This window comes from Melospiza melodia, chromosome 31 (genome assembly GCF_035770615.1).
Source record: "Melospiza melodia melodia isolate bMelMel2 chromosome 31, bMelMel2.pri, whole genome shotgun sequence".
NCBI lineage: Eukaryota > Metazoa > Chordata > Aves > Passeriformes > Passerellidae > Melospiza > Melospiza melodia.
The window spans coordinates 1,361,768-1,384,069 of NC_086224.1; the positions used below are offsets into that span (position 1 = coordinate 1,361,768).

Here is a 22,302-nt window from a genome sequence, read left to right on the forward strand (position 1 = left end):
TCTGGAGCTCCATCTCCTCATGCCTTGATGTTCTCCAGCCTCTCAGAGCATCTCCTGAGGGGTGACCCTGCTCTGGTTGGGGTGGCTCTTTCCCACTGGTCCTGTTCCACACATTCTCCCATTATTGCCCACCTGGACACTCTCCATAGCAAGGGACACCCATGGATTGGGAGCCACAGTGAGGAGCCACAGGTGTGACCACCCCGAGGATCCCAAATCCACCCCGAGGATCCCAAATCCACCCCAAGGATCCCAAATCCACCCCAAGGATCCCAAATCCCATGGATTGGGAGCCACAGTGAGGAGCCACAGGTTTGGCCACCCCAAGGATCCCAAATCCACCCCAAGGATCCCAAATTCACCCCGAGGATCCCAAATCTACCCTGAGGATCCCAAATCTACCCTGAGAATCCCAAATCCACCCCAAGCATCCCAAATCTACCCTGAGGATCCCAAATCCACCCCAAGGATCCCAAATCCACCCCGAGGATCCCAAATCCACCCCGAGGATCCCAAATCCACCCCGAGGATCCCAAATCCACCCCAAGGATCTCAAATCCACCCCAAGGATCCCAAATCCACCCAAGGATCCCAAATTCACCCCGAGGATCCCAAATCCACCCCAAGGATCCCAAATCCACCCCCAGGATCCCAAATCCACCCCAAGGATCCCAAATCTACCCTGAGGATCCCAAATCCACCCCAAGGATCCCAAATCCACCCCAAGGATCCCAAATCCACCCCGAGGATCCCAAATCCACCCCAAGGATCCCAAATCCACCCCCAGGATCCCAAATCCACCCCAAGGATCCCAAATCCACCCCAAGGATCCCAAATTCACCCCGAGGATCCCAAATCTACCCTGAGGATCCCAAATCCACCCCCAGGATCCCAAATCCACCCCAAGGATCCCAAATCCACCCCGAGGATCCCAAATCCACCCCAAGGATCTCAAATCCACCCCAAGGATCCCAAATCCACCCAAGGATCCCAAATTCACCCCGAGGATCCCAAATCCACCCCAACGATCCCAAATCTACCCTGAGGATCCCAAATCCACCCCAAGGATCCCAAATCTACCCTGAGGATCCCAAATCCACCCCAAGGATCCCAAATCCACCCCGAGGATCCCAAATCCACCCCAAGGATCCCAAATCCACCCCGAGGATCCCAAATCCCAGCTGGATCATCCCTGGCTCCGTTCACACGGAGCAGGTGGAGCCGAATCCAGAGCAGCTTCCCGCTCTGCTCGGGAATAAAAGTCCCTTTATGCCGGAATAATTAGCGTACTCAGAGCATGCTAATTATTCTGGGATAAAAGTGACTTTTATTCCAGCAGAGTGTCCTCTCAAAGGGCCCTTTCTGCCCGCTCCCAGGGCACAATAGCTGCTCTGCTCCGTTTCCCCGTCCCAGACAAAGTCCTTATTTGCGGAGGCAGCGAAATTGAGTTGACTAATGAATTAAGGCCAATGGTTCTGGCCGCGCTCCAACCCTTTGAAAGCCTTGGCGAGCTGATGCCCGGGCCTGCTGGGAGGAAGCACAGACCCTCCTGCCCCACCAAGGCCCTGGCAGCCTCCTCTCCTCTCCTCTCCTCTCCTCTCCTCTCCTCTCCTCTCCTCTCCTCTCCTCTCCTCTCCTCTCCTCTCCTCTCCTCTCCTCTCCTCTCCTCTCCTCTCCTCTCCTCTCCTCTCCTCTCCTCTCCTCTCCTCTCCTCTCCTCTCCTCTCCTCTCCTCTCCTCTCCTCTCCTCTCCTCTCCTCTCCTCTCCTCTCCTCTCCTCTCCTCTCCTCTCCTCTCCTCTCCTCTCCTCTCCTCTCCTCTCCTCTCCTCTCCTCTCCTCTCCTCTCCCCATCCTCCCTCCCTTCCAGCTGCTGGGATGAAATGCCTATTAATCTATCCTGTGGAATTGCTTCATTCCAGGGCTCTGGAGGGAGCCTTATCAGCTCCAGCCACCGGCCATAAATAACCACGGCGGATCCTGTTTGGGTTCCCCGCTCTGCTCAGGGTATAAACATCCCTCGGGGATTAAGGCTCCCAGGTAGGGGAGGTGGGGTCCCCTTTTTTCCTTCCTCCCCATCCATCCTCTGAGGAAGGGAAAAAAGGGCACACAGGGCACCCTGGCAGGGATTGAACCCCGTCCAACTGCACTCGGAGGATTTAAGCCCATTTTTTCCTGGCTGTAAATGGTTTTTTCTTTCCCTTTTTTTTCCTCTCCCCACCCCACCTCGCATTTTTTTTTTTTCATTTAAATTGCAGATAAGCTGCAAAAAGAATAATACTCAAAAAAATGGGATTCTCCCTTGAATCTCCCTTGGCTGTGGGGATGAAGCTGCCCCTCCCCACCACGGTCTGGATGATCCAGCTCTTTTTTTAATATTTTTTTTCTTTTTTTTTTCTTTTTTTTTTCTTTTTTTTTTCTTTTTTTTTTCTTTTTTTTTCTTCTTTTTCTTTATTGTTTTATTTTACTCTTTTTTTTTTCTTGTTTTTTCTTTTTTCTTTTTTCCCTTTTTTCTATTTTTTTATTTTTTTTTTTTCTTTTTTTCTTTCTTTTTTTTCCTTTTTCCTTTTTTCTTCTTTTCTTCTTTTTTCTCCTTTTTTTTCTTTCTTTTTTCTTTATTATTTATTTCTTTTTTTCATTTTTTCTTCTTTTTCCTTTTTTCTTGTTTCCTTTTTTCTTTTCTTCTTGTTTTCTTTTTTCCTGTTTTCTTTTTTCTTTTTTTCTTTTTTTTCTTTTTTTTTCCCTTCTTTTTCCTTTTATTCTTTTTACTTTTTTCCTGTTTTCCTTTTATTTTTATTTCTTATTTTTATTTTTTTTATTTTTATTTTTTTATCTTATCTTTATTTCTTATTTATTTCTTCTATTTTTTCTTTCCCTTTTTTCCTTTTTTTTTTTATTATTACCCTCATTTCTGACAATACCAAAGCTTTCCTTTCATCCGGCTCCATCTCCTTCCATTTTTCAGCTCGTTCTGCTGCGGGCTGGAGGCGGGGATCGCTCCAGCACGGCTCCTGAATTTGGTTTAAAATGCAAATCTTTCCTTTATTCCTTTTTTTTTTTTTTTTTTTTCTTTTTAATGGATTTCATCTGAGGGCGGCGGAGCTGCTGGAGCCCGGGGAGCGGGAGGGGAAGGGGATGGGGAGGGGGCAGCGCATTCCTCGCACATTTCCTGATGGAAATCGCCTCCTCCCCGGATGCGTTTGAAGTCAGGTGATGCAGGAGGCAGCCCTGGGAGCCGCAGTGTGATTTTTATATCGTTTTTATATCATTTTTATATCGTTTTTATATCATTTTTATATCATTTTTAATCCCCCTTCCCCCTCCTCGGCGATGCTGTGGGCAGCTCCTGCCTCCATCTCCCGCCTCCCTTGGGATGCATTTGCCCGTCCTTCCTCCTCCTCCTCCTCCTCCTCCTCCTCCCTGTCCCCCCCCACATCCTCGCTCTGTTTCTTTGTCTGGCTTTGGAGGCAGGTCCTGGATGATGGGAATTCCATCCCAGTGCCCGTGCTGGGGTACCCTGGAGCTGTCACCTCTTGCTTGTCCCCAAAGAGGGACATTGGGAGATTGGCATCTCCCCGTCCCAGTGCAGGGATCCAGTGGCTCCCAATCCATGATTGTCCCATGGGTGTCCCTTGCCATGGAAATGTCCACGTGGGCAAAAATGGGAGAATTTGTGGAGCAGGATGAGTGGGAAAGGGACAGGGATGTGCTGGTGGGATGTGGGGGTGAGGAGAGGGTGCTGGGCCCATCCTTCCTGTCCCTCTGGGGTGTGACCAGGGGGATGACAGCCCTGCCTGTCCCTCTGGGGTGTGACAAAGGGACTGGGGACCCTGGAGTTGTCACCTCTTGCTTGTCCCCAAAGAGGGACATTGGGAGATTGGCATCTCCCCATCCCAGTGCAGGGATCCAGTGGCTCCCAATCCATGATTGTCCCTTGGGTGTCCCTTGCCATGGAAATGTCCACGTGGGCAAAAATGGGAGAATTTGTGGAGCAGGATGAGTGGGAAAGGGACAGGGATGTGCTGGTGGGATTTGGGGATGAGCAGAGGGTGGTGAGCTCATCCTGTCTGTCCCTCTGGGGTGTGACAGAGGGGCTGGGGACCCTGGAGCTGTCACCTCTTGCTTGACACCAAAGAGGGGACATTGGGATGGCATCTCCATGGGGTGCCCGGTGCAGGGATCCAGTGGCTCCCAATCCATGTCCCATGGGTGTCCCTTGCCATGGGGAATATCCAGGTGGGCAAAAATGGGAGAATCTGGAATAGGATCAGTGGGAAAGAGCCAGGGATGTGCTGGTGGATGTGGGGATGAGGAGAGGGTGGTGAGCTCATCCTGTCTGTCCCTCTGGGGTGTGAAAGGGGGGCGACAGCCCTGCCTGTACCCCAGGATGGGTCTGGGGGCAGGTGGGATCTTGCAGCCGCTTCCCACCAGCATCATCCCTTGGTCAGGGCTGGTGGAAATCAGGGATGGGAAACCAGAGAAGCACTGGAATGGTGGGGCTGAGGCGATGGTGGGGGTTTGGTTCTGCTTGGATTTGTTGTTGTCTCCTTGAGGGGGTTCCAAAAAGGGGCAGAATCAGAGTGGACCCTGTCCAGGGCCCATCTGAGCCCCCACATCCAGAGCCTGTCCCAGAACTGCCACCCCAACACCCCTGGCACACCAGAGCCAGGTTTTCCTTCTCCAAATAATTTTTTTTTTTTGTTTGTTTGAGGAAGGTGAATGCCTCGTGATTCCATAGTCCGACTGGAAGGGGAAAAAGGGGGGGAAAAACTGTATTTTAAAGTCAATATTTACTCAGCAATGGGCTGTCCCCATCCCCCAGCTCCACCACATACCTGTGGGAATGGCCTGGAGCCCTGAGGTCCTGGAAGCTCCAGAGCAGGGATCTGGTTTGAATCTTCCCCTTTCCGAGGGGGGCCGGATGGAAGAATGGCAAAAATGCATTTGAACTGTTTTGGGATGGTGTGCTTAAATGCAAAACAAACAGCTGAGCCTTTCCTTTTCCCATTCCCCCCCTGGAAAAATGTGCCTCAAACCTGAGGGTTTGGTATTTTAAACGTCTCTATTACTTAGTTGAGCTTTTGGGAGGCGGAAAATTTGCTGGGTTTGGGGTTTGAGGATCAGCCTGGAGCTCCAGCAGCCCAGGGAACTCCAGGACCCTGGAAGTTCTAAAAACACAGAAAAAACAGCACAAATCCTGGTTTGAAACACAGAAAAAAGGGAACAAATCCTGTTTTTCTCTGTAGTTTGGGGACAGAGGTTGGATGATGTGGGGGAGAGAAATGAAGCCTCAAGTGCTTTTGGTGAGTTTTGTGATTGAGTTTGTGTCTTGGGTGACTCCAAAGCACCCTGGAAAAATGTGCCTCAGACCTGAGGGTTTGGTATTTTAAACGTCTCTATTACTTAGTTCAGCTTTTGGGAGGCGGAAAATTTGCTGGGTTTGGGGTTTGAGGATCAGCCTGGAGCTCCAGCAGCCCAGGGAACTCCAGGACCCTGGAAGTTCTGAAAACACACAAAAAAACCAGCACAAATCCTGGTTTGAAACACAAAAAAAGGGAACAAATCCTGGTTTTTTTTTCTGTAGTTTGGGGACAAAGGTTGGACGATGTGGGGGAGAGAAATGAAGCCTCAAGAGGCTGATGTGGTTTTGGTGGATTTTGTGGTTGACTTTGTGTCTTGGGTGACTCCGAGGTTTTGTGTCACAAATTCCAAGCTGGGAAGGTCCCACAGGGGCTCAGCTCTGACTGGGAAAAGTGGCCATGAATTGAGACCCTTGAATTTCTCCACTTTTCCTTTTTTGCAACCTCCTTTGGGTGTATTTATTTCCCCACTTGTCCCCTCATCTTTTGGCCCTTTTTTTGGGGGGTAGGCTCTCTTTTGAAATCCTTTTATTTCTCCATTTTTCCTCTCCCTTTTTTGACCACATTTTAGTTCAATTTTTTTCCTTTCAGACCCTCCTTTGGGTGTTTATTTTCCCTTCATCTTTTGGCCCTTTTTTTGGGGGTAAGGCCCTTTTTGAGACCCTTTTATTTCTCCACTTTTCCTGTCCCTTTTAATGTTTTTTTGGCCACATTTTAATGCCATTTTTTCTCTTTTTGGACCCTCCTTTAGGTGTTTATTTTCCCTTCATCTTTTGGCCCTTTTTTGGGGTAGGGCCTTTTTTTGGGTTCCTCTTTAATTTCGTGCCTTTTTGGAGGCCTTTTTCTTATGTGCCTTTTTTGAGACCCTTTTATTTCTCCACTTTTCCTGTCCCTTTTAATGTTTTTTTGGCCACATTTTAATGCCATTTCTTCTCTTTTTGGACCCTCCTTTAGGTGTGTTTATTTTCCCACCATCCCACTCATCATTTGGCCCTTTTTTTTTTTTTGTTTTGAGACCCTTTTATTTCTCCACTTTTCCTATCCCTTTTAATTTTTTTTTTGGCCACGTTTTAGTGCCGTTTTTTCTGCTTTCGGACCCTCCTTTGGGTGTGTTTATTTCCCCTTCCTCTCTCACCTATTTTGACAAACTTCTGCTGCGTTTTTAGCGCGGTTTTGTCCCTTTCAAGTCCCCTTTTCGAGCCGGGGTCTCTCTCCTCTGGCTGCCAAGGCAGGGACGTGTCCCTGCAGCTGCCCCAGCCCCGCTCTGAGCCGCCCATTGTGTGGGATGAAGGCTCCTTTATTCCCCATCCCCGCTGCTGAAGGGAGTTTTGGCTCTGGGAGAGGGATGCATGAACACAGACACCTTCTCTGATTGTCCACCTGGCACTGAGGGTGTTGTACCCGCTGTGGAACACGCTGTGCCAGGGCAGGGAGTGAGCAGGGAATGCTGAGGAGCCTCGGGAGTGATCGCCATCCATCCTCGCCTTGCTCTGAGCCGTGGTTCCTGTGGCTCTTCCCGTGGTGGGGATGGTGGAGGGGATGAGTTTGGGTGGGGATGGTGGAGGGGATGATTTTGGGTGGGGATGGTGGAGGGGATGAGTTTGGGTGGGAATGGTGGAGGGGATGAGTTTGGGTGGGAATGGTGGAGGGGATGAGTTTGGGTGGGAATGGTGGAGGGGATGATTTTGGGTGGGGATGGTGGAGGGGATGATTTTGGGTGCCCTGTGGTGGTGAGAAGCTCTCTGGGGTCATCCTGCATGGATCAGCTCCTGTCTGGAAGGGCAGGTGTGCTCAGGATGGTGTCAATGCTTGGTGCTGGAGCTGCGGATGCTCAGCATGGAGGTGCTGGTGCTCAGTGATGGCTCCTTCCAGCATCCCTGCTCCAGGAATGGTGTGGCCAGCAGCACCAGGAGGTCATTGTGCCCCTGAACTCAGCACCGGTGAGGTCACACCTGAGCCATGGTGGCCATGCCAGACCCATGTTGCTTCTGGCTCTTCCCATGCTTGGGAATGGATTTGGATGGATTTGGGTGCCCTGTGGTGGTGAGGAGCTCTCTGGGGTCATCCTGCATGGGTGGAAGGGCAGGTGTGCTCAGGGTGGTGTCAGTGCTTGGTCCTGGAGCTGGGAATGCTCAGCATGGAGATCATGGCTCCAGGAATGGTAGAAGGAGTCATCCAGCAAGACCAGGAGGTCATTGTGCCCCTCAACTCAGCACTGGTGAGGCTGCACCTGAGCTCTGGTGGTGCCTCTGGTTCTTCCCGTGCTTGGGAATGGGTTTGGATGGATTTGGGTGCCCTGTGGTGGTGAGGAGCTCTCTGGAGTCATCCTGCATGGATCAGCTCCTGTCTGGAAGGGCAGGTGTCCTCAGGATGGTGTCACCTCAAGTGGTCTATCCACTTCTGGCCCCTCAATTTGGGAAGGACGTTGAGATGCTTGAGCAGGTCCAGAGGAGGCAGCGAGGCTGGAGAGGGGCTTGAGGGTTCCTCACAAACCCTGTGAGGAACGCTGAGGGAGCTGCGGGTGTTCAGCCTGGAGAAAAGGAGACTCAGAGATTTAGAAGCTCCTGTCTGGAAGGACAGGTGTCCTCAGGATGGTGTCAGTGCTTGGAAGGAATCCCACGTGTTCCTGCCCTGGTCCTGGAGCTGGGGATGCTCAGCATGGAGGTGCTGGTGCTGAGTGATGGATCTTCCAACCTGGTCATTCTGCGAATTCTGTGAATTTTGGGAATTCCCAGGGCAGAGGGAGGTGGTGGAGTCCCCATCCCTGGGTGTGTTTAACAAACCTGGATGTGGCACTGGGTGCCAGGGTTTAGTTGAGGTGTTGGGGCTGGGTTGGACTTGATGATCTTTAAGGTCTCTTCCAACCCAGTGATCCTGTGATTCTGGGAATTCTGTGATTGCTGCCTCCAGTACAAAACAAGCTCCTGGTTTCCCATCCCACAAACAACCACTTGGCAATGGGTTTCCCATGGATTTGCCCTCCTTTAGCTCTGCCTGCTCCTTTGGGAAGTGAAACCTGTGGGTCGCAGTGGCTGCCACAGCCACAGGTCACGCTGTGGCTGCTGCAGACCTGGGAGGATGAGGAGGAGCAGGAAATCCAAGAGAGTCTCAGCTCTTTGCTGTGGTTTTCTTAATGAATCCTGTGGCTGGGAGATGGAGCTCTGTGTGAAGAGGGGGTGGAAGGGCTGGATTTGGAGCAGAGGATCCTGTCCCTGAGCTTGGTGGGAGGATGAGGAAAGGGGACAGGGAAGGTGGAGGAGAAGGCCAAGGGAAGGCCAAGTTTTCTTAATGAATCCTGCCCTGGATGTGCCTGTGGCTGGAGATGGAGGAGTCAGATGAGCTCTGGTTAGGGTTTAGGGTTAGGGTTAGGCTCTGTGTGAAGAGGGGGTGGAAGGGCTGGATTTGGAGCAGAGGATCTTGTCCTTGAGCCTGATGGGAGGATGAGGAAAGGGGACAGGGAAGGTGGAGAGGAAGGCCAGGTTTTCTTAATGAATCCTGCCCTGGATGTGCCTGTGGCTGGGAGATGGAAGCTCTGTGATGAAGGGATGAGCTCTGTGTGAAGAAGGGGTGGAAGGGCTGGATTTGGAGCAGGGGATCCTGTCCCTGAGCTTCATGGGAGGATGGGGAAAGGTGGACAGGGAGGGTGGAGGGGAAGGCCAAGATTTCTTAACGAATAATGAATGATGAGACTCTGGGATGAGTCTGTGGCTGGGAGACGGAGGCATCAGATGAGCTCTGTGTGAAGAGGGGGTGGAAGGGCTGGATTTGGAGAAGAGAATCCTGTCCCTGAGCCTGGTGGGAAGAAAGGGAAAGGGGACAGGGAAGGTGGAGGAGAAGGCCAAGGGAAGGCCAAGTTTTCTTAATGAATCCTGCCGTGGATGTGCCTGTGGCTGGAGATGGAGGAGTCAGATGAGCTCTGGTTAGGGTTAGGGTTTAGGGTTAGGGTTGGGCTCTGTGTGAAGAGGGGGTGGGAGGGCTGGATTTGGAGCAGAGGATCTTGTCCTTGAGCCTGATGGGAGGATGAGGAAAGGGGACAGGGAAGGTGGAGGAGAAGGCCAAGTTTTCTTAATGAATCCTGCCCTGGATGTGCCTGTGGCTGGGAGATTGAGGTGTCAGATGAGCTCTGTGTGAAGATGGGGTAGAAGGGCTGGATTTGGAGCAGAGGATCCTTTCCCTGAGCATGGTGGGAGGAAAGGAAAGGTGGACAGGCTTGGGAAGGTGGAGAGGAAGGCCAGGGATGCTTCATCCATTTTAATCTGTCCAGTCTCCATCTTGGCAGAGCCGAGCAGCAGCTCCCACGCCGCCGGTGAGGAAGGGAGGAAAGGAGGCAGGAGAAGCAGGTTAGCAGGAGGAGCCACACTCCCAGCACAGCAAACAGCATCAGGCAAAGCCCTGAGGGTTGTGACAGGGTGGGAAGTGTCCTCCCACCCTTCAGGGATGGGATGGGGATTAGGGACAGCATCATCCTCATCCTCTCCCGTCTCAGGCTCCTGTGCTCCACAGGAGCAGCCCCCTGGCCGGAGGAGGATGCAGGCACAGATCACAGATCACAGATCACAGATCACAGATCACAGATCACAGATCCCCCCCCTTTCCCGGGCTGAGCAGGAAGTGAAGTGGATCCTGGGAGAGGGGAATTTGGCAGGAGAGCAGGGATGCCACGAGATGAATGTTTCGGGAATTGCGTGTGTGGTGAACAAGGGCTCACAGTTGTGTTGGGTTTGCAAGAGCTCCGGCCACCCCCAGGGCTGGGGCTGGACAGTGACCCCCCCATGGTAGTGACAACCCCATGACTGTGACCCCCATTTCAGTGCCCCCCCTTCCCAGGGCTGTGACCCCCCCACAATGGCTGTGACCCTCCCGTGGTTCAGTGACTCCCACTTCAGTGACCGACCCCATTATGGCCTCTCCTTTTGGGAGGGTGCAATGTCCCCCCCTCATGGCAGTGATCCCCATGGCTGTGACTCCCATGGCAGTGACCCCCCCCCCCATTTCAGTGACCCCTATTTCAGTGCCCCCCATTTCAGTGACTCCCCATTGCAGCCTCTCCTTTTTTTGAGAGGGTGCAATGTCTCCTCCCATTTCAGTGACCCCCATTTCAGCCCATGTTTGGGGGGTGCAATGACCCCTCCCATTTCAGTGACCCCCCCCCCCCCATGGATGTGACCCCCATTTCAGCCCATGTTTGGGGGGTGCAATGACCCCTCCCATTTCAGTGACCCTCCCCATTTCAGTGACCCCCATTTCAGCCCATGTTTGGGGGGTGCAATGACCCCTCCCATTTCATTGCCCCCCATTTCAATGACCCCTGATTGCAGCCGATGTTTAGGGGTTGCAATGATCCCCCCCAAGGTACAGGCAGGAGCCTCTTCCCAGCCTTTCTCCCTCCCCAAACTCCGGATTTTGGCTTTTCCTGCAGTTTTTCCCTCTGTCCCTTTTCCCTGTCCCATGAGGAATGTGGGGTCAGCCTTCCCTGGGGTCCATCCATGGGATGGATGGATCCCCATCCCGCTGCTGTCCTCATGATTTAAAAAACTATTACTTTTTAATTTGTTCTCATTTGGCTTTTCTTGTTTTTTGCCCTGTTTTTTCTCTTGCCTAGCACAGAAAACGAAGCGCCTCTGGCTCCCAGGAGCTAATTCATCCAAGTTAAATGATCTTTAAAATCTGCGAGTGCATCACAGCGCCCGACTCCTCTTTTCTCCCGGTGTAATTAATGCTCCAGCTTAAATTTCCTCCTTTCCTTAGGGGCAAGCTTGATGGATCCGGTGCCGGGCTCAAACTTCTGCCAAGCCATAGGAAAGAAATCATCCCCTCAAAAAAAAAAAAAAAAATAAAAACTCAAACCAATCTTGGCCTTTAATTGAAATTTGATTTTTTTTTTTTTGAAACAACTTGTCCTTGGGAAGAAAACTGATGTTGTTTATTATCCTTATTTCTTTTTTTTTTTCATCCAGCACCGAAGACTTGTAGCCCCAAACAGTTTGCATGCAAAGATCAGATCACGTGCATATCTAAGGGCTGGCGCTGTGACGGGGAGAAGGATTGTCCCGATGGCTCGGATGAATCTCCCGAGATATGTATGTATGCCTTCCTCTTCCTCTTCCTCTTCCTCTTCCTCTTCCTCTTCCTCTTCCTCTTCCTCTTCCTCTTCCTCTTCCTCTTCCTCTTCCTCTTCCTCTTCCTCTTCCTCTTCCTCTTCCTCTTCCTCTTCCTCTTCCTCTGGGTTTGTTCCATCTCTCCATGGGTGTTACAGGACCCCAGGCAGACGTTGCACAATGTTCTACCTCAGCTTGCCTTGCAGCCCCTTGGGTGGGAGGTGTCCATTCCGTCCATCCATCCATCCATCCGTCCATCCATCCCTCATCCATCCATCCATCCATCCATCCATCCATCCATCCATCCATCCATCCATCCATCCCTCATCCATCCATCCATCCATCCATCCATCCATCCATCCATCCATCCATCCATCCATCCATCCCTCATCCATCCATCCCTCATCCATCCATCCATCCATCCATCCATCCATCCATCCATCCATCCCTCATCCATCCATCCCTCATCCATCCCTCATCCATCCATCCATCCATCCATCCATCCATCCATCCATCCCTCATCCATCCATCCATCCATCCATCCATCCATCCATCCATCCATCCATCCATCCATCCATCCATCCATCCATCCATCCATCCCTCATCCATCCATCCATCTATCCATTCATCCATCTGTCCATCCATCCATCCATCCATCCATCCCTCATCCATCCATTCATCCATCATCCATCCATCCATCTCTCATCCATCCATCCATCCATCCATCATCCATCCATCCATCCATCCATCCATCCATCCATCCATCCATCCATCCATCCATCCATCCCTCATCCATCCATCCATCCATCATCCATCCATCATCCATCCGTCCATCCATCCATCCATCCCTCATCCATCCATCCATCCATCATCCATCCATCCATCCATCCATCCATCCATCCATCCATCCATCCCTCATCCATCCATCCATCCATCCATCCATCCATCCATCCATCCATCCATCCCTCATCCATCCATCCATCCATCCATCCATCCATCCATCCATCCATCCCTCATCCATCCATCCATCCATCCATCCATCCATCCATCCATCCATCCATCCCTCATCCATCCATCCATCTATCCCTCTGTCCGTCCATCCATCCGTCCATCTGTCCGTCCATGGCTCCATCCCACCCTCCTGGGAACAGAGGATCACTCATTATTTTTGTTCCCATCAAAATGGACGTGCACCAGGAAGGAGGAGTCAGCAGCAGTGTCACCCTCATCCTCAGCACCTTGGCATTCCTGGGCACTGGGAATGAGGGAAGGAGATCCCTGGAAGTCCCAGGGAGCAGCTGGCCAGGGGACATGGCTGTCCCAGATGGGGTTTGGGATTGGGATGCTGGGTTGGGCTCAGCTCTGGAGGTGCTCCCTCAGATGGAGTGGTGGAGTCTCTCTGGGAGGGAACAGAACTGGGATGGGTTATGTGAAGTGTGGGGTGGGAATTGGGAGATGTCTGCAAGGGGGTCACAGCTGTGGTGACACCAAGGATGGTGGCTGTGCCAGTCCTGCTGTGGCCAGGCTGGAGCAAAGAACCACCCGTCCCCATGTCCCACGTGGACACAGCCACCACAGAACCCAGCCCAATCTCCTTGTCCCCCATCCCAGCTCTCCCACCCAGGTCCCCACTTCGTTCTCCCACCCAGATTCCCACTTCACGCTCTGGATGGGGTGGTGGAGTCTCTCTGGGAGGAAGCCATGGGTTAGGTGAGGTGTGGGGTGGGAATTGGGGGGTGTCTGCAGCTGTGGTGACACCAAGGATGGCAGCTACACCAGTCCCTCTGTGTTGGGATCTCTGCTCTGGCCAGGCTGGAGCAAAGAACCACCCGTCCCCATGTCCCACGTGGACAGAGCCACCACAGAACCCAGCAGAATCTCCTTGTCCCCCATCCCAGATTCCCCCTTCTCGCTGTGCTTGGCAGAACCATCTCCTCCAGAGCAGCTCCTGGTTCTGCTCCACGTTTGTTTATTCCTTAAGGCAAAAATGATGCAAGGGCCCCTCCGTGGGAGGGATGGGGGGCTGGGATGGGCTGCCTGCCTCCAGTCAATCAGCAGCCCTGGAAAATTACAGCAGGAGGACTCAGAGGCTGGAAGAAATCCGTCCTGATTGTCGTGTTCTGCTCGCTGTGTGCGTCTGTGCTCCATCCACGGGGACAGGTGACGGCAGCACGGACCCCTTGGATGCTCTTCCCTCTCCATCCTCTTCCTCTCTTCCCTGGGAGCAGCCTCTGGTGCTGTGGATGAACCCTCTGTGAGAAGGTCATGGATGTTGGAGGACTCTTGGGTTTGGTTCAAGCCCCCTGAGGGTTCATCCCTGAAGGACACAGGACCCCTGATGCCCCTGTGCCCTCCTGGCACTTCCAGGATGGGGAATTTGGAGCATCTGTGAGACACAGACCAAAGCCTGGCATCTCTGTCCTCACCACCATATCTGTGACTGAGTCTTGGGTTTGGTCCAAGCCCCCTGAGGGCTCATCCTTGGAGGACACGGGACCCCTGATGCCCCTGTGCCCCTTGGAACATCCTTGGCACTTCCAGGATGGGGAATTCGGAGCCTCTGTGAGACACAGACCACAGCTGGCATCTCCTCTCTCCTCACCATGTGTGGGACTGACTCTGTGTGTTTTATCACCACCACAGACCCCAAACTCTGGAATCTCTCACTTCTTCAGGAGCAGTTCCATCCCCAGCTGATCTCTGGAGGGGCTGCACGTTCCTCAGTGGCTCTGCCCACCTCCCCCAGTTCCCACTTCTGGACACTGTGAGGGTGTCAGGGCAATGCTGTGCCCCCCAGGACATGGAGATTAGGGTGCCAGGGCACATCTGTGTGCCCAGGGCATGAGTGGAGCCTCCCTGCTCCTGCCCAGGCTCATTCCTAACCTGTCAGCCCCTTTTATCTCCAGGATTGCCAGGCCAGCTTTTCTCACACCACTTCCAGCAGCCTCTCATCTCCCTTATCTCCCTGGCAAGGGAGAAAAATGACTTTTATTACTCTCATTTTTTACTTTTATTACTCATTTAATCTGTGTTTGAGCCGGGCTGTGAGCGCTGCTCCTGCTCAGGCTCCGGAGCCCGGCGCTGTTCGCGTTCTCCTGTTGGAGCTCTTGAAATTCTGTCAGGCACGTGCCAGCTTTTCCTCCCTGGGGAATCCTTCCAGGTGTTCCATGGTTTTGCTCAGGTCCCTTTTCCTTTGAAGTATTCCATGGTTTTGCTCAGGTCCCTTTCTTGCTTGTTTGGTGTGAGTGGCTCACACACGTTTCTTGCGCCATCAGATTTTTGCTCCACAGAGCTTTCCTGAGACTTGGACAGGAGCCTCCGTCCTGTCGGAGATCAAAGATGAGGGGCTCTGAGGGAGGAATTTGTTGTGCCTGCTTGGTCCATCCGTTGATCTGAGGGTTCAGGATGCCTTGGATCCCTGCTGGATCTGCTCTTGGCATGGTCTTGATGAGCTCTGAAGTGACCCAGAGGCACCACCAGGACCCTCAGTGCTTCCATCCTGATGGCACAAGTGTGACCATCCCACCCCTGCTCCTCCAGCTCTTCCCTCATTGTATTTTCCACCCCATCTGCATCACCCTGGGCTGTTGCCAAATCAACTGCAGCAGGAGGAAGAATTGCTTTTTTTTCCTCTCCTTTTTTTATTTTTTCCTGAGTGGTTTTTTGAGGTTAAACATTCCTATCTAATTCAGCTCCTTGGGGTGTACCACAAGCTTGTCACATGGAATAAATTGGCTCATTTATTAGCACCAACATGGTGAAAAGCAAACAAAGTGGCTTGTGGATTAATCCTGGCCCTGTTTGGGATAAGTGCTTTGATCCAGGCTCTTTGCAGGGAATAATGGACACGGCAGAGCAGTTCTGACTGATGAATTGGGCTCTTCACTCCAGCCCCTCCATTCTTCTGGTCCATATATTGATGTTCCTTAATTAACCCATAATTTGCAATTACTGTGGGCCTAACCCTCTGCTAAAGAATAAATCTGTGCAGTAAGAAATTCTCCCAGGGATCATCTGCTGGGTGCTCTGGGACTGGGAAACAGGGGAAGGTCAAATCCCTGCTGGCTGTGACAGAGCCTGAACATCCTGAGGATCCCATTACCCCAGTGCCAGGCCAGTTTGCTCACTGGGATCATACTGGGATGTGTTTGAGTCTCAGAGGAGAGATTTGGCATCTAGAACCTGTTAAATTGTTAAATTCCCATTTTCCAGGCGTCTCTTGAGCTGGAATTGGTGTCGCTGCTCAGGATGGACAGAGGCTGGGATGGATTGAGGATCCTGCTCAGTTTGGGGAGAAAGGGATCACAAATCCTGGGTTTTGTGGTTCCCTTCCCACAGCCCCCTGTGCTGCCAAGGGCTTTTATCCCCTCCTTTAGCCCAGGGATCATGGTGGGATCACACCCAGTGTCCCTCAGAGGTGTGGGATGAGGATGTACCCTGGGATGTGTTTGGGTCTCAGGGCAGAGATCTGGCATCTAGAACTTGTTAAGTTGTTAAATTCCCATTTTTCATTCATCCCTTGAGCTGGAATGGGGGTCACTGCCCAGGATGGACAGAGGGAAGTTTTGGCTGGGATGGATTGAGGATCCTGCTCGGTTTGAGGGGGGAAAGTGTCACAAATCCTGGGTTTTGTGGTTCCCTTCCCACAGCCCCCCGTGCTCCCAAGGGCTTTTCTCCCCTCCTTTAACCCAAGGATAGATGGATGATGGTGGGATCACACCCAGTGTCCCTCAGAGGTGTGGGATGAGGATGTGCCCTGGAGGATCCCCCCAGTGCCAGGCCAGTTTGCTTACTGGGAGCATACTGGGATGTGTTGGAGACTCAGTGCATGTAGAACCTGTTAAATTGTTAAATTCCCATTATCCAGGCACCCCTTGAGCTGGAATGGGGGTCACTGCCCAGGATGGACAGAGGGAAGTTTTGGCTGGGATGGATTGAGGATCCTGCTCGGTTTGGGGGGGAAAAGTGTCACAAACTCCTTCCCACAGCCCCCTCTGTTTCCAAGGGCTTTTATCCCCTCCTTTAGCCCAGGGATCACCCCCAGTGTCCCTCAGAGACGTGATGTGAGGATGTACCAGCACACAGAGCTCTGTGTGTGGTGTCACACTCCTCTCCAAGGAGAGCTGGAGCTTATTTAGGGCAAACTCTGCTCTTGGAGCTCCTGGTGAAGGTGACTGGGATGAAATGGGAGCGTGCCTGGACACTTTGTGTGCTGTGGAAATAGCACCAAAATAACTCTGTGGATCCCCTCTTCTCACTGCTTTTGGGGGCCCCGGGGGGGATCCACAGAGCTGTTTCTGCCAGCCCTGCTGAGGGGAGGGTGAGGAGGCACAAGCAGCCCCTGGAAAATGGGATTTCAGTGTTTTGGCTGGGCAGAGATGTGTTGGTAGTTCAGCCCTGAAATGTGGATTTGGGGCAGGGACAGGGGTCAGGATTTGCAGGGCTCGTTGTCACCCCTGCAGCCACCTCCAGCTTGGACATTGCAGGAGCTTTTCCTGGGCTTTCAGGCCCTTCATGGATTTATGGTGTGCTTGTTGTTTGTCTCCATGCCTTGCTTCTTTTCAGAGGAGCTTAAAAATAAAACCTGCCCTTCTTTGTAATTTTTCCAGTTAATAATGAAGATTAAATCTCCTTGTGCCGGGCTCAGAGGGGCCCCCACATGCCGCATTTTTGGAACGAGGAGTGAGTTGGCACCCAGGGAGCCACAATCCCCGTGCTGACCCCTGCGCCCTTTGGTGCCCTTGCAGGTCCCCAGAGCAAAGTGTCACGGTGCCAGCCCAACGAGCACAACTGCCTGGGCACAGAGCTGTGCATCCACATGAGCAAACTCTGCAACGGCCTCCACGACTGCTTCGACGGCTCCGACGAGGGCCCGCACTGCAGGGGTAGGTTTGGGGGGCCCAGGAATGGGGAGGGGTCCCCAATGGGGTACCCCATAACAGGGGAGGAGTTTTGGGATGAGGTTCCTGTTTTTTTCCTCTTAAATGTGAGCCCCACCACATTCAGCTGTCATGGTTTGATGCTGGCTCAATGGCAATGCAGCCATAAAAATATATTTTTTCTCAAATGAAGGCTGTGAGATGTGACCAGGTTTGGGGGTAACAAGGTCCCATGAAAGGGGGGCTAACCCCTGAGCTACTCCCCAACAGGGTGGGAGTTCCTGTTTTGGGATGAGGTTCCTGTTTTGGGATGAGGTTCCTGTTTTCTCCTTTGGAGTGTGAGCCCCACCACACTCAGCTCAGCACAGTCTGTCATGGTTTGATGCTGGCTCAATAGCAATGTATCCATGAAAATATATTTTTCTCAAATGAGGGCTGTGAGATGTGACCAGAAACAGAGGTTTGGGGGTCCCAGGAAATGGGGGCTGTCCCAATGAGGGAGGATTGATGAGGTTCCTGTTTTCTCCTCTTAAATGTGAGCCCCACCACATTCAGCTGTCACGGTTTGATGCTGTCTCAATACCAGTGCACCCATGAAAATCTATTTTCTCAAATGACTTCTGTGAGATGTGACCAGGTTTGGGCGTCCCACAATCCCAGGAAAAGGGGGGCTGCCCCTTGGGGTACTCCCCAACAGGGTAGGAGTTCCTGTTTTAGGATGAGGTTCCTGTTTTCTCCTCTTAAATGTGAGCCCCACCACACTCAGGTTTGATGCTGGCTCAATAGCAATGCAGCCATAAAAATCTGTTTTTCTCAAATGAGTGCTGTGAGATAACCCTAAATCTAACCCTAACCCTAATCTTAACCCTAGTCCTAAATTTAACCCTAATCCTAACCCAACCAGAAACAGAAGTTTGGGGGTCCCACAGTCCCAGGAAAGGGGGGCTGTCCCCGGGGATAATCCCCAACAGGGCTGGAGTTCCTGTTTTAGCATGAGGTTCCTGTTTTCTCCTCTTGAGTGTGAGCCCCACCACACTCAGCACAGTCTGTCATGGTTTGATGCTGGTGCAATACCAATGTACCCATGAAAATATATTTTTTTCTCAAATGAGTGCTGTGAGATAACCCTAACCCAAGCAGAACCAGAGGTTTGAGGGTCCCAGGAATGGGGGGCTGCCCCAACAGGGTAAGGAGTGATGAGGTTCCTGTTTTCTCCTCTTAAATGTGAGCTCCAAAACACTCAGCTCAGCACAGTCTGTCATGGTTTGATGCTGGCTCAATAGCAATGCATCCATGAAAATATATTTTTCTCAAATGAGGGCTGTGAGATGTGACCAGAAACAGAGGTTTGGGGGTCCCAGGAAATGGGGGCTGTCCCAATGAGGGAGGATTGATGAGGTTCCTGTTTTCTCCTCTTAAATGTGAGCTCCAAAACACTCAGTTCAGCACAATCTGTCGTGGTTTGATGCTGATGCAATACCTGTGCACCCATGAAAATCTATTTTTTCTCAAATGAGTGCTGTGAGAGAACCCTAAATCTAACCCTAACCCAACCAGAAGCAGAGCTTTGGGTGTCCCAGGAATGGGGGGCTGCCCCAACAGAATAGGAATGATGAGGTTCCTGTTTTCTCCTGTTGAATTTCAACCCCACCACGCTCAGCTCAGCCCAGCCACAGATCCAGAGATTATCCAGAGCCGCTTGGAAGTGAATGCCCATCATTCCTGAGCCCGCAGCCATGAAATAGCTGCATTGTCTCCTGGGCTTAAAAGCTCCAGCCCTGGGGTTCTGGTCCAGATAAGAGGTACCACTGTGGGGTTTTTTTTTCCCCTAATTTCCAGGAGCTTTGTCCCCTGCTCCTGGCCTGTCCCCGTGGCTAATCCTGCTGGAAAACTCCCTAAACCAGCGTGCTGCTGTGCAGATTAATCGCTCAGAAATGTGTGTCCTGGCCTGACCTTGTGTTCCAGAGCCTCTGTGCTCCCCAACCCTTCTATTCCTGCCCTGGGGAGCTCCTGTGCTGCTCCACCAAGACCCCTGACCCCAAAGGACTGCTCCCTGTTGGGTCCCAGCTCCTTTCCACTGCCTGGATCCCATGGGAGCAGCTCCTGCAGCTGTGCTTGAGCTGAGAATGAATATTTCAGTGAGAGCTCTCGTTGCTGAAGTGGGATCTGATTTTCCTGAGCCACGTGAGCCGTGCTGGGGCAGCTGCTCAGGGCTTTGGGCACCTGGTGCTCGCAGGTTTGGGCACGCTGGGGCTGCCAGCCCTCGGTGGGGCTTGAGCTGGGTGCTGAGTGCCCCCCTGCCTGTGGCTGGTGCCACCCCAGGGAGGCATTTCCTGCATTTCCTGCATTTCCTGGCAGCTGCTTGCGAGTCCCAGCCTGCCACTGCCCCAGGTGTGGGCAGGTGAGCTGTCACCTCGAGCTGTGACCCCAAGTGATCACCCCAAGCTGTCACCTTGACCTGTCACCACAAGTGAAAACCTTGAGCTGTCACCCCAAGCCGTCACCCCAAGCTGTCACCCCAAGCAATCACCCTGAGCTGTCACCTCGACCTGTCACCCCAAGCCATCACCCCAAGCTGTGACCCTGAGCCATGACCCCAAATTGTCACCCCAACCCCTGCTCCCTGTTAGGTGTTCCTGCTTGGGTTAGGTAATCCTGATGGGATTAGGTTGTTCCTGATGGACTCTGGTGTTCCTGATGGCGTTAGATGATCCTGATGGGGTCTGGTGATCCTGATGGGGTTGGGGTGTTCCTGATGGGATTAGGTTGTTCCTGATGGACTCTGGTGTTCCTGATGGGATTAGGTTGTTCCTGATGGACTCTGGTGTTCCTGATGGTGTTAGATGATCCTGATGGGATCTGGTGATCCTGATGGGTTGGGGCGTTCCTGATGGGGTCTGGTGATCCTGCTCACCCAACCCTTGATCTTTGGTGTCCATCCTGGGTGAAATCCTCTCTCTTCCATCCCTGTAGAACAACTGGCCAACTGCTCAGCCCTGGGCTGCCAGCACCACTGTGCCCCAATGTTGTTGGGTGGGAGAAATGTGAAATTTCCCAGCAAATCCTGATGGGGTCTGGTGATCCTGATGGGGTTGGGGTGTTCCTGATGGGATTAGGTTGTTCCTGATGGACTCTGGTGTTCCTGATGGACTCTGGTGCTCCTGATGGCGTTAGATGATCCTAATGGGGTCTGGTGATCCTGATGGGTTGGGGCGTTCCTGATGGGCTCTGGTGATCCTGCTCACCCAACCCTTGATCTTTGGTGTCCATCGTGGCTGAAATCCTCTCTCTTCCATCCCTGTAGAACAACTGGCCAACTGCTCAGCCCTGGGCTGCCAGCACCACTGTGCCCCAACGCTGTCCGGCCCCGTGTGCTACTGCAACCACTCCTTCCAGCTGGCTGAGGACAGGAGGAGCTGCAGAGGTGGGGCTGGGCTGGGCAGAGCCCCTCAGGCCCTGCTGGGCATGGTGGCTCTTTGGGGACGGGGCAATGTCACTGCTGGGAGCAGCGCTGGGGCTTGGCTGGGTGGGAAAGGAGATGGGGAGAGCTTGGGGCAGGCAAGTGGGATGGGATTGATGGGGTGGGATGGGATGGGATGGGATTGATGGGATGGGATGGGATTTATGGGATTTATGGGATTCATGGGATGAGATTGATGAGATGGGATCCATGGGATGGGGTGTGATCCATGGGATGGGATGGGATGGGATGGGATGGGATGGGATGGGATGGGATGGGATGGGATGGGATGGGATGGGATGGGATTGATGGATGAGATGGGATGGGATGGGATTGATGGGATGGGATGAGGTGGGATCCATGGGGTAGGATGGGGTTGATGGGATGGATTTATGGGATTGGATTTATGGGATGGGATTAATGGGATCAGATGGGATCCATGGGATGGGATGGGATGGAATGAGATGGGATGGGATTGGTGGATGGGATGGGATTGATGGGATGGGATGAGGTGGGATCCATGGGATAGGATGGGATTGATGGGATGGATTTATGGGATGGGATTAATGGGATCAGATGGGATCCATGGGATAGGATGGGATGGGATTTGTGGGATGGGATCCATGGGATGGGATGGGATGGGATGGGATGGGATGGGATGAGGTGGGATCCATGGGATAGGATGGGATTGATGGGATGGATTGATGGGATTGGATTTATGGGATGGGATGAGATTTATGGGATGGGATTAATGGGATCAGATGGGATCCATGGGATAGGATGGGATGGGATGGGATGGGATTTATGGGATTTATGGGATTCATGGGATGGGATGGGATGGGATTGATGGATGGGATGGGATGAGGTGGGATGGGATGGATGGGATGGGATGAGGTGGGATCCATGGGATAGGATGGGATTGATGGGATGGATTTATGGGATTGGATTTATGGGATGGGATGAGATTTATGGGATGGGATTAATGGGATCAGCTGGGATCCATGGGATAGGATGGGATGGGATTTGTAGGATGGGATTTATGGAATGGGATGGGATCCATGGGATGGGATTCCCTGGCAGGCTACTGTGAGGGTCCCTTTGGCTCAGGCATCACCCCCTCCTCTCCAGCTCCACCTTGGAGAAACTGTGGAGCTTCATTTCCTCTTCAAGCAGCAAAGGAGGGTTTTTTTCTGGTCAAAACCTTGGGTTTTTTCCTGATCCAAACCTTGGGGTTTTTTTTCCTGGTCCAAACCTTGTTTTTTTTTCCTGTCTCTCCCAGACTTTGATGAATGCACCGTGTATGGGACCTGCAGCCAGACATGCACCAACACAGAGGGCTCCTACACCTGCAGCTGTGTCGAGGGCTATCTCCTGCAGCCAGACAACAGATCCTGCAAGGCCAAGAACGGTGAGAACCTCAGCAAGGGAGAACTTCAGGTGGTGCTTCAGGGCAGCTCTGCACACCACAACCCCCTGAATTCTCCACATTGGGCTCTTCCCTGGGGTTA

The 22,302-nt window shown here is 52.4% G+C and overlaps 1 protein-coding gene across 7 annotated transcripts in view; it reads left to right on the top strand.

Annotated features, from left to right (window-relative positions):
- LRP1 (LDL receptor related protein 1) overlaps positions 1-22,302 on the top strand; it is a 131,320-nt gene that overhangs the window by 11,365 nt on the left and 97,653 nt on the right. For 6 of the 7 annotated variants that reach the window (XM_063179362.1, XM_063179364.1, XM_063179363.1 and 3 more), the window contains exons 2-5: positions 11,315-11,437; positions 17,203-17,340; positions 20,639-20,758; positions 22,074-22,202. In XM_063179362.1, the coding sequence (XP_063035432.1) occupies positions 11,315-11,437; positions 17,203-17,340; positions 20,639-20,758; positions 22,074-22,202 (510 nt within the window). Of the gene's footprint in view, positions 1-6,747; positions 6,879-11,314; positions 11,438-17,202; positions 17,341-20,638; positions 20,759-22,073; positions 22,203-22,302 lie in introns of those variants that run through there. The other variant, XM_063179366.1, reaches the window with a different exon arrangement.